Below are 12,793 nucleotides of genomic sequence, written 5' to 3'. Positions count from 1 at the left end.
GTAAAAGAATAACATTTAGAATCGTTGACGGTTTACACTGACTTCTAGATGGATGACCCTATTTTTCTGGACGGTATTACAAAGAAAAGTTAGTCTTTTTTAGTCGGACAAAACCAAACAATGTATAGACTTGTACAATATCACTTATGATCCACTAGAAGTGTGTGGCGGTGTCTTTATCTACAGACTCGGACGTTTATGGGCGAGTCAAAGAGTCTTTGAGCCCCAGATCAACCTTAATAAATTACTATTGATCCCCATCGTGCCCCTCCAGTCTTCTCCCGTCTAAGTGGATCAGTGACTCAACACAGGGACCGGATATTACTTATCTGTACATCTATAGACTATACGTATTGGATTGAATCCCCAGGTATCGTTGGGTAAATAACCGCCCCGTTAATAGCCAACTGTTTCATTTAGGCTCGGCTCAGATTTAGTTGGAGAGACGCTGCTCTACTGCACCACCCCCACATCAAGAAAAACTGCCACCAGCGTCATTCAGTGATGTTTTACACTGGAAAATCTGCATTCAAATCTGTCTGTTTAACTGCCTTACAATCACTCAACATATACAAACATAAACGGCTAATATTCATACTCTTGAGCGTTGGTATTTCTCTAGTGCGGTGTGGTGAGGCTTTGGAGATTAATTCAAACATGCCTTTCCCTCTTTGTCCGTCTGCCTCCGGGTAGCTAATTGCCAGCTAATGAAGTTAAGATTCTCTCTTAACTCCTTCAAGGTATCTCCCAGAAAGAAAGGTGTTTGAATGATGGGTTAGCTGTGAATGTGCACACTATAGCCACAGGTAGGCACGTCCTCTCATACAGAACTCGGTACAGTATTATTTCTGCCTTCACAGACAACTGACCTTTTTAGTGTCCTAACACAGCGGGGAATTTTCAGCCTGAAAAATACATTTTTTTATCCCTGGGTCTAGTGTCTACTGTCATCAGTGAAATGCTCACTATAGGGATATTCTATATGACTTCATTATGCTCTGATATGTTACAGCTGTAAACATTTACAGATATAGAGTTACTTCCCACTCAATCATTTTATTGATGGTCAACCAAAGTCTCGTATTCTTTGCAATTCTCTAGCAAATACGGTGTGTGGACACTGAGAATATGTGTGTTGTGTGTGTGTGTGTGTGTGTGTTTGTATGCTCTTTAAATCACATGCTATCAATCAGGTGGATGTTCAGCCATGAAATGGGGGTCCTCTAACGGGAGATTGTTTTCCATGTAATTGCTCTGAGACACGTTTTAAGAACTGTGTAGTCCACAGCTATCCATCCACTCTGATGTGGGCTATTTATTACAGCGCTATACGGGCATAGAGGGAGGTGACCTTTGCTTCATCTAGCCGGGACACAGTGAGGTCAGTAAGTGTTTGGACGGGGACATATTTCCCTTTTTGTCACATTGGATTTGAAATAATACAATACATCGCCAACTTGAAGCTTTAAAGATGCAAGAGACATGTGGCCAGTGATGGCGTTGGGTCCAACCTCTGCAGAGGGTGCAAGTAAACATCTTCAGTTCTTTCTCTGATCAATAAAAGATGACTTTCACAGCACACGAGAGACACTTTGACAAAGGTGCAATGTGTTTGGCCAGAGGAAAAGAAGTAGAGCTTGTGGGTCACGTTGAAGGTACGGGGTCCGTGTACGTTTTGATAGTTTCTTCATTGGAGTAAATCCAAAATGGCCGAAACGAGAAAGCAACTTGTATTTTTGTTACGTCCTCCCCGCTACAAGAAGACTTTGCAGAGAGGAGCGCAGGTGGCAGCTCAAAGTTAGCTTGAATTCAGCCAGCGTGAACCCCGGGGCCTGATCCGGGGTTCTGATCCCGAGGGCGACGGCCTCGACTCCTCAACGGATCAACAAACAGGTTAGGCCCACTGTTTGCGTTAGCTGAAAGCTAATTGCTACACAGCTGCCAACTGAATGTCCAATTCCAAGAGCAACCCACTCTCCTCCTGGCAAAGTAGTCTTCTGGTGGCGGGAAGGATCAAACGGAGGCGTTTTCCCATTTCTGCCACTTTGGATTCAATCCAACCATCAGACTATCACAACGTTCACAGACCATATAGCTCCCAGTTAGTGGCACATTAAACACACAGGTGATTAACGATAGCAGTTTTTAGTCAAGGATTATGCACTCTTGCCCTGCGATTGCTTACTAGTTTGCTTTATTTAACAACTGATGACTGTACATTTAGATTGTATGGACTCAGTAGCAGAGGTGAAATGCTGGCCCCTATTAGTTTGCAATATGTGTTCAAATCTTACACATTGCACCTTTTTATAAAAGCAGCCATGTATTGGGTCAAAACATTCATTATCGCCTTGTTCGCATGAAGTTTGGAAGCGCTGAAGCCTTTGGAGATCTCTGCAGATTCTCAATGGCCACTTGAGGAGTTACGGCTGAGGCAAGACCAATAAGATAGCAGCAATCCACTTTGTTTTCTATTTTCTGAGGTGTATTTCACGCTTAATTGGCTGGCTATGAGAGCATGCCTGTGAGCCAGACCTGAGGTTATGTGGGGTTTTTCAGATATTCATATCATAGATATCTTTCTTTTGACTGACTTAATTTCCCAAGGTGCATGGCTCGAGTTCGCCCTCCAGAAATCTCTCTTCCTCCCAGGGTCGAGGTAGGATTTTTCAGGCCCTCTTTTGCAAGTCTATATTCAACAATGGACTCTCCAGTTGAACCATAGAATATATTACATCTCAAAATGGAGATGGGTTGAGCTACAGTGGGACCGAAGTATAGCTTCTCAATCTAATAGACACTATCAACATCTCATTCAGGAATGATGGACACTGCAGTGCAGGGCTATCATCTCCCTTTCTTTCTAAAAGCTTTTTCTAAAATACATTTTTTCTCAAAGGTTGTTTGGACCTTATACAATCTACAACTACATGGCCCAACGTACATCAGTACTATACACCCATATGTGATGACTGAATGGGTGTTAGTATGCTGCTATAGAGGCCTCCACTCTTCTCAGGAAGCTGTTTGCGTAGTTTGGAACTTGGCTGCAGGGATTTGTTCTGATTCTGCCCTGCGAGACAAAAAACAACGTCTTGGCTCAACTTTTGTTGGACTGTATTGCAACGTCATCGGTATGTTGGCGCCGGTAGCACACATTAGTGTATACATATAGTGTGGTATTAGAAACTACCGTGCAGTGTACAATCCGTACGAAAGCGTTAAAACGACAGGTTGTGGTTCTGTGTGAAGTTTTGTGCCAGACTCTTTCTTGGCAGTGCACGGTAACCTCCTGGAGTCTCAGCTGGTTGTCGGACCGCGACGGCAGGACTCCAGGAAGTTACTGCTCTGGGCCAAGAAATAGTTCGCTGTAGAACACCCCTATGGTGTAGGGATTAGGACGCTGACCATGAACCGCAATGCCACTTATTAGTAGGTAGGTGGATTTGTTTCTTTTGGACAGAGACCAGGTTATTAGCTTAGATTTATTAGCTTAGATTTGCACATAAGAAACCTGAAATTAGAAATTGTTAATTTTACATTTCGGTTTGCATTTGATGAAATGAACAAGATATAACCTTAGTAAAATGTAGGGGTTCAAAACATTAAACGGAGCTTGGTTTGTTGCTCTTCCCTGCTTCCGGTCATTATGCTAAGCTAACTGGCCGGTGGCTGTAGCTTTCTATTGAACACAAAATATGAGGGTGGTATCGATCTTCACATCCAAGTAGCGGCTCGGAAGCAAATGAGCGTATTTCCCAAGATGTCACATGATTGCTTTTAAGAAGCTACTGGTTCAGCTTTACCAAAGCGTCATAAAAACTGTATTGAACATTCACTGATTGTTCAGTTTGGTTCTAAATTAATCAGGAAAAATGTTATTTTGAAAGGCAAAAGAATGACATCATCTAGGACTGACTGTTGCCTTTGATCTGCGATAGCAATGTAGCCTAATGGTGTATTTTCCTCAGCTGATTAATTCCGAGTATGTTTTATACCATCGACATCTTATTTGAATGTGTTCTTGTCTCTTCTTCTCTTACTAGACTTCCAGTGGGTTCAAGGAGATGTTTGTGAAGTCCAGCTCATGGTCTACAACCCCATGCCTTACGAACTTCGTGTGGAGAACATGGTCAGTGACATTTATTACACCTAAACTTTAAATATACTGCAATACCTTGCTTTGAAGGAAGAATTTCAATATTTGCTAAAATCACAATATGTGAATATCTAACCACGGCTTTGTGAAAACAGGAGCTTGCTGACCTCGCAGTAATAATACAAACAGTCTGCACACACCTTAGGATTGCAACGAGGCAAGTGATAATGCTCTGTGCTCATCTTTGATTGCCTAATTAAAGCTCCTTAAAAGCTTTTTTGACAGAGCATAAGGCCATTCGCTCTCCTTTTTCTTTGAAAAGAGCCATCAGACATCCGGCAGTTCAATCTAATTGTATTGTTTAAGAGCTTCTTGGTGAATTCACTTTTTAAGATCATGACATTTCCTTCAGCTGCAGTGCAGACGTACACTTCTATTTCTAATTCATGGACATTGTCACACCTTCACCGCTCCTTCTCAAACACACACCAGTTGAGCCACTTTATCAAGATCAAGGGTGCAGAAGATGATCAAATACAATGCTTTTCTTGCTGCTCACTGCCGCGTCTGTTTATGGATGCAGTGATGTGGGACGTCAGTGGAAATGCAAAGCAATCAGCAGGCTCACTAGAAGGCCAGCAGGAAGAGGCCTCCTCTCAGGTAGCAGCGGCAAACACAGGATCTCACGCCGGTTACTACCTGTCAAAAGGGATGTTGCTTTTAATTATTTGGAAAGTCGAGAACAAATTGCCGTGAAAGTTTGGTGGCAGAGTGTGAACGGAGACAGTGGGCTCTTAATCGTGGCGGCTGTCTCGGAGTTGATGCCAAATAGACTTGGACAGGTCTCGCGTGTTGATTTTGCCGCCCTGCATGGTCGGATAACAGCACACGTGCTGTTCCAGACTGGAGGTCTGGAACATCTGGAAAGTGTTTGAGCTGGAGGAGTAAACGCCGACCGATTGTCTCTGTGCATTTATTTATGTTAATTAGCTCGTGTGGATTCATCCCTTCAAATATACAGTAGTTGATCGTTACAATTTAAAATAGTGAAATGTAAAAAAGCAGGATTCAAAATACGGGGAAGAAATTAAGGGGGAGATTTAAATATCATAATCTTTGGTGCAGTGTTTTTTTTCCTGAATAAATGTATATTTTTCTGTGTATTTAGGTTCCTTAAATAGATAATCAGCAAATAGAAAAGCATTGATTATGAAAACAAAGCTTAGTTGCAGTCAACTAACTCTCTGGGCTGTACAGGGTAGTGGCCTCAGTCTGAAGTGCAGGTCATGTGACTCCCCCACATTACAAAAGACATAAAAACACAGTCTGAAAAAAAATCTTCAATGACTGTATTATCAAAATTAGCATAACAAATATTTCGAAGAACCTTGTCTTGTTTCCATGGGCTTCATGTATTTTGAGGGAGTCAGCAGGAAGTCAGCCGACTCAGCAAGAGAAGGACTCGAATGAGAATTCACTATCCGGCCAAAGATTTCATAAAGCCACCAGAACCTTCTTCGCGCATGCACTCGAATGCAGTGGCACCTGAAGTTCAGTGCGTTACTTCCCACAGTGCATGAGCGCGAGGGTCACTGTGAGGTGGAGCGTTCGATCAGACAAGGTCAAACGGTGACGAGGATGTCGTTAACCCCTCCCACCCACGGGTGACTTGATCAGGTCACAGATGGAGGTTGAAGCTCCGCGGCAGCCGGGCACCTCGGGTGGTGTTGTAGAGTCACTCAGGTGGAGACAGACGGGGTGACGCAAGCTGCCAAGAGCACCTCTGTACCCCAGACAAAGTGACTGCCGTCTATCCGCTGTACATGAAGCAGCACTCTGAAGCACACACACACACACACACACACACGCGCGCACACGGTCACTTTTCCGTCTTCCGTCAGCAAGGTGACCCTGTAGTTTGGCAGGACAGGCCCTCCTCCTCAGTCACCACTCAACTTCAGCACTAATACCCAGCTTTGTTTTGTGCTTTATTGATTTTCTATCAAAGTTTTTATCACAATCCCCTCCCCCACTCCTTAATTTCACTGTCCAATACTTCCGTCTCCCCACAAACAAATGTGAAATATGTATTTGCTTTTTCTCAAAATGACAAATCATGCTTTTAGTTTTGTCTCTCGTTTACTAAACTTAGGTCAGCTGAGTTCTTTGCAGTAAAGATAAAGCAAGAAAATACTATTTATCTTCATTTTGTATGATTGAGAAACTGCAAGAAATTTGATTTTCAACCAAATTAGAAGAGACATTTCTGTCTTCTTATTTTGTCTGGCTTTGTCAGCATGACTTTTTTTTGTTGTTGCTATCAGATGTGCAGTAATGTGCCATAACACATACTAATCCTAATCATAAATAATAATCATAACATTATCCTGGCATTAGTTAAAGACAATCTAAAGGTTAGCTGCACACTGTCGCTGTTGTACAGTGGAGTCAACGATACAATGCACACGCTCCTATCGTTACCGTTAGTGAAACAGGCTGATTAACCTTTCCGAGGCTGAATGCAAAGGATCTTTTTCCAACAGGTTAATATGGGTTCTTCTGCTCCCCAATAAAGGCAAATAATGTCCTGAAGGGAACGCAAGGAGAGTTTAAATCACAGCCGTGAGCACTTCAGGCACAGCTCTCCGGCAGCCTTCCCTCTAGTGAGGTAGTGTCTGCTGTTGGGGATTGATGCAGTCATTACGTCACCTCAGTCTGCCTCGTGCAACCAGGCAGTGTGTACTGAGAATGTAAATATAAAGTCGTTCTGAGGGAGGGGGGGTCTTTGAGTGCACACTCAAAGACGACTTTAAAGCCACATGGAGGGCTTTTCTGACTACAAATGAGGCTGAGGTGACATGGCCTGTTTTTGTCACTGCAACCAATTTAACAACTATACGCCGTCTTTCAATTGTCTTCATGAGTAAAACATTTTAATCATAGTCTATTGAGAGCCTGCATTTGAAGTCACAGCCTGTAAGAACCACCGCACTATTCTCAGACCGCTGAGTCAGCTAGTTTCCCGTGTGTTATCAAATAACACTTCCATGTAAAAGAACTGCACAAGTTAAGTTTCTTACGCCTTCCGGGTATCAGAGAAATGAATGGCTCTGGGTAAATAACATGTACGTGTTGAGGGAGAAAACTACAGTAGAAGAGACCGTTGATGTGGCTAAGATTGGCGCCGAGAGTTCACAGGACTCCGCAGTGATTGCTCTAAATGGTGCAACGATACCAGCGTGGCTCTAGGGAAGGCAATGTTGGTAGGTCATGGTTGGATCTCGACTATTATATCTCAACAACTGGATTTATTGCTGTGAATTTTGCTACAGATATTCCGAACCCTAGAGGATACATTCAATTTCTTCATCTAGTGCCATTCACATTGTATTATTTTACCAGTTACTCTGTGATTCCCATCCCTCATGCACCCTGACTTTGGGTTGTGTTTCTCCAAAAGTTGATTCTGTTTCGAACTTTTTGCCGCAGGCCGCTGCGTTGTTGTCGGCATCATCTGCGTCCCCACCGCCGCAGCTTAAACACATTACGCAGATTTAAATAAATGGGAGGAATGGCGTTGTTGCCGCAACATGTGAATGCAGCCTTGGGTGTCTATCAAGTAATGGGCCCAAAAATACCTTTTCCCGTTGACTTACATTGGGAAAGAGACGTCTGTAAATCAGCCGATCTTTTTTTTTTTAAAAAGAGACATTTTTAAGCTGCAATAATACCCAAATCCAGCATTATTTTCGGGCTGTTATTCATGTGAAATATATATATATTTTATGACATTTATTACAACCATTATTTAATATAATCCTTCTATCTGATCTTGTGTTCAGGGTTTGCTGACATCTGGAGTGGAGTTTGAATCCCTGCCTGCCGCGCTGTCCCTGCCTGCGGAGTCTGGCCTGTACCCCGTCACTCTGGTTGGCGTCCCACGTACAGCCGGCAACATCACCGTCAATGGTGAGTCCGGCCGAAAAGCTCTTCCAATGCAAGACACTTTAGTTGCCTATACTGCTGTGTCAGAAACGTTAGGCTTTTCTGTTCTTCAGGACATCATCCAGTCAAGCTAAACATTTCTTTATCCTGCATTTGAACCCAGGTTACCACACGTCGGTGTTTGGGGTGACCAGTGATTGCCTGTTGGAGAGCCTGTCTAATGTGAAGACTAGTGGCTCTTTGGTGGAGGTCATTCCCGCTCTACCTCGTCTCCAGCTCAGCACATCACTACCACGGTCAGGAACTCTCCGAATCTGTGTATCTTCATGGATTTGATTTCTTTAGTCAATTGCTATATAAGAAACATATGAACACATCTCTGGTAACCAGCTGTTGAGTTTTTAAAACGTATTTTGTTGGCTCTTTGAGCACCACAAGCCGAGTATCACATAGTTCTATTATATTCAAGAGAACGCAGACATCTCTGCGGTCTATATCTCCAACACTCAGCAACTCTCTCCAATCAATCTAGATTGATAAATAGCGCTACAGGTAAGAGGAACATGTGTATTTTTTATTTATTTTAGGGTGAACAGTCGCTTTAAATAGAAATATTGAATTTAGTTTTTCATTGCAAAACCTTTGCAGTCACTTGCTCCTGTTGGGACCTTTTGACCTCATTCTGGTCTTCAGTAAGTGAAACACCGGCTCGATCGAGTTCAGGTCAGGTGACTGACTGTGCAGACAAGAACATTGCACTGTTTGGCCGTAAAAAATATGAAAGGGCAACGAGTCCTGCACTGTCCAGCCACGATTGATGTGAACACCCTCAGACCCCGTTATGGCTGAACGTCAGCACTTTAACCTCACAGTTATTGTTTCATTTCACATCCGTTGTGCCGGAGTGCTGAGCCAAAACAATGAAAAAGGTGTCACCGTCTTACTACTCACAGGTTTGGATAGTGTTGATATTCCGTTTCATAACATTAACAAAAGATAAATGTTCAGCAGTGTCACTGGTCGATTTCACCTGTTTTCACACCGAAAAAGAAACGGAAGAAGGATAATCAACATACTTTAAACCCTCATTTAATTTATAAACTATACAGACTGTAAGTTTCAATGTCATCAACATGGTTAATGCAGAGTTATGAATCTATGGAATCCCTGTTGTAATCGTATGGCAGTATTAAAACTCATTTCTTCATCTCCAAGCTAGCAGTGTCACACTTAAAGATCAAGTGTGTGTGATTTAGTGGAGTCTATTAGCAGAAAAGGTACACTGCATTCATAGCTTTTTGGAGTTCGCCATTTTGTTCCGCGATGCTTCTACAGTAGCTCATAACGGACAAACGATGGCTCTAGAGAGAGAGGCTTTTGTGGTTTTATGCTACCTCAAGGTAGCGGAGGAGTGTTCGGTTGGTTGCAGTCCAGAACCTCTCTGCTAGATGCCACTAGATCCTACACACTGGACCTTTAATACTCGGGTCAAGACCAGGTTTCTGGACCCAACCCCTTTATTCAGAAACCAGATCCTCTTTCTAACATTAACCCCAACTCTAAGATTAACTGTGGCCAAAAATAGACTCTTAAAGTACTATTTGATACTTGGAGTCATGTTGAAATATAAAAAGCACTTTTAAATAAAATGCAACCACATATGTTTTGTGACCAAATACATTGCCAGTCACAACAAGTGATAATATATTCACAGTGAAAGTGTTAAAACACTTCAGATTTAGAGGTGTCTGTGACTTGAACTGGTAATTGATGCTTATAATAGTTAGCATCACTGTTCTGCACATAATTAGAGTTTAAATGGTGACTAACAAGTACATGTTGCACATTCAGCTCAAACACTGCCCAGGCTCTTGTGCATTGAAACATTTAAAATACATGACGAACCAAACTGTGGCTGCATAACTTGTAACAAAACTGATGACATTGGTAACCGAGCATTTTTTCCGATGTCAGAAATGGCTGCAGTTTGTTTTCATGTACATCCTGTCAGGTGAAATGACATTTTCCACGCGGTAAAAGTAGGAAGCATAAGAGAGAAGAGCACGGGTTAAATTACTACGAGTAAAGCACCCTATTAGAGCGTTTTAAATCATTCTGACAAGCGGAGCTGCTGAGAAATCCACTATTTAGGTCACGTCTGTAAGTACAGCACTCCAGCAGCTTTTGATGTGGAAAATCTTTTTATTCTTCAGCGTTGGAAGAGCCCCACTTCAGACACATGCAGCAAATAGAATACAAATGTGATGCGTCATGCGGACCCTCAGGTGCTCTCACAGGGTCCACAAGTAGACCTTCAGCTCTGACCTCCGTTGAAGAGATGCCTCATTGACTTTTCCAATATCTTTTCTCCCTCCAGCACAAAGCTGCTTTCTTACAGTTTTGCTTCAGTGTTCAAATATTAGGTTTAATTATTTCTAACATTTATAAAGAGCATAGGTCTACCGTAATGTAAGCGTATTATAACTTCCAAAATGCATTTGAACTGTCAGTAACATTTTGCGGGGTCACTTTTGTGTCGACCCTTCTGTCCCCACTGCTCGGAAAAAAAACACTTAAGCAGTGGGCGATGACTGGCCTTGTAATTCTAGCCTCAGGCAGAGCTTTTGTTGCATTTAAGGTTGTGCACATGTGCGTGTGTAATGAGGTGTGCTAAAGCAGAAAAATACCTGCATTGATATTTGGTAATCTTGTACGTCCCGTGGTGCTCCAGTATTTGCTTTGCAAAGACAGATGCCAACAGCTCTTTGAAACTTGAAGCATCAGCTGCAGGCGTTTCACTTTTGACAGCTGATTCAAATACTTTGTCACTGACTGAAATTCAGCCAAAAATACAAGAAGACACATTTCTGTGAAGTGGATGAGCAGTTCTCTGCTTTATGTGAATCAGTGTGGATTTACTTATTTAAATGACTATTCAATCATCGTGCCAGGGGTCTATATGCTGTACACTGTATAAACAGACATGTTATTGTTCACCCAGTGTGTGCAGAGTCTTTCATCAATGCCGCGCACAATTCACTGATCATGCTTCATAAACGAAGCTTGTGGCCATTGGTACGGGACATTTTTTCATCTATCTCCGATATAGATAGATAGACAGATAGACTTTATTTCAGACTCAGGGTCCATAGAGACAAATACATAAAAAGACAAACACAAACAATAAAGGTACATAGGCCTAGCAATGCCTTACAAAGAGACAGCTGTACCAATGTCTCCACAGCTGGGACTGGTAGCGTGTGGTGCTAAACCTTATGTTGGTTAAAACAACTATGATCCCATTTTCAGAGTCATTCAGTCGACAGATGAATTTATACATGAGATTTCTTAAGACAGTTTGGAAAGTATTGACTCGTGCAGCCACAAACATTTCACTAGCACTGCTCCATCTCGGTCTCTTTAACAGTATTCTCATGGCGTCATTGTAAGCTACTTGAAGTCTCTGTAAGCTCTTTTTTCTGTAGTTTGACCACAAGTGTGCAGTGTAGAGTGGTGTACAATATGCTCTGAACAGAGACATCTTCACTCCATCTGTACACATACCAAACTTGCGTGAGAGACTGTTTGCTTGTGCATACATCATACGACATTGCCTGGAAATGTCGTTATCATCGGTCATATATGATTTGGTAATCCATAAATTGTCACATACATGTTAAATATACCATCCAAATGAGATGTAATGGCAAAACCCACAAATCGGTCACCAAGACTCCCCACTGCGTGAAAAAAAGGCATCAACAAATGACGCTCCAGCTAATGAGATTCCAAGAAACACTTATCATTTTCATTAAAATGTCGGAGAGAGCATGTAAAGCAGGATCAGTCTTCATTCATCTATACTTGATTTATGCCTAAAGAATTGTTCTGCAAATTATGATAGAAGTGTAATGGAACTGTTTGCATCGTATCAAGCCACATCAAACTTGCCTTGGCCATAACAGGCCTTATATCTCCTGAGTTATTTTCTTAATTCATATTGAACCCTCAAGACAATGAGCACATTTGACTTCGAATCATTGCTGAAAAGTTCTCCCTCCTACACAAACCCTAAACAGGTCAGCCCACACGTCTCAGCCAACGCCCAAAGAGGAACTGTCCAGCTCTGTGTCAGTCCAGCTTTTTAACGGAGAGACCCAGCCGCTGACCATTACCCTGGAGAACATTGGATCTGAGGACATCGAGACTCTGGAGCTCACCTCTAAGACTGCCAGCACCAAAGGTTAGTACCCCATCGAATGACTAAACCGTACCTTTCAATCCTACTTTTTCTGAATATTTCTCATCTCAGATTTAAATTACTAAACAAATAGGAAGTTCTGTTAGTACATTAATGATAAATAATTGATAAAATTTGTATAGCACTGGTGCCAGGATTTGGTGTGGGTTGGAAGCTTTGGATCCATTCTGGACCAGTTGGAGTCTGTTGATGGAGCTAGCGCTGGTGATTTGCAGTAATAGAGGCATGAGGAAACGGAGGCGTGGATCACTATTTCAGCACTAGTTCATGTGAGAGACGGACGGTTCTTGACAATATTGCAAAAGGTGATAGGAGGATTTGACAATTTGAAGGATATGGGGGTTTAGGGAGAGGGTGAGGTCAAGGATCTCAACATGGCTGCGTGCCTGTGAGGAAAGGGAGACAGTGGTGCCATCAATGGGGAGTATGGAGTCTGCTTTTGCCGAGGGTGGACTTGGAGTTCAGTTTTGTAACTGTTGAGTTTTAGA

At 42.4% G+C, this 12,793-nt stretch overlaps 1 protein-coding gene across 3 annotated transcripts in view; it reads left to right on the top strand.

The window, feature by feature from the left end:
• Positions 1–12,793, top strand: part of trappc9 (trafficking protein particle complex subunit 9) — a 147,359-nt gene that overhangs the window by 21,088 nt on the left and 113,478 nt on the right. For all 3 annotated transcript variants that reach the window (XM_076112819.1, XM_076112818.1, XM_076112820.1), the window contains 4 exons: positions 4,047–4,132; positions 7,942–8,068; positions 8,208–8,340; positions 12,124–12,287. In XM_076112819.1, coding sequence (XP_075968934.1) covers positions 4,047–4,132; positions 7,942–8,068; positions 8,208–8,340; positions 12,124–12,287 — 510 coding nt within the window. The remainder of the gene's footprint in view (positions 1–4,046; positions 4,133–7,941; positions 8,069–8,207; positions 8,341–12,123; positions 12,288–12,793) is intronic.

The sequence above is a fragment of the Anarhichas minor genome, unplaced genomic scaffold (genome assembly GCF_050575085.1).
Source record: "Anarhichas minor isolate MPS153535 unplaced genomic scaffold, ASM5057508v1 ptg000051l, whole genome shotgun sequence".
In the NCBI taxonomy this organism is placed as follows: Eukaryota; Metazoa; Chordata; class Actinopteri; order Perciformes; family Anarhichadidae; genus Anarhichas; species Anarhichas minor.
The sequence above is the reverse complement of the archived record's forward strand: the minus strand, read 5'-3'. Positions and strand labels throughout refer to the sequence as shown.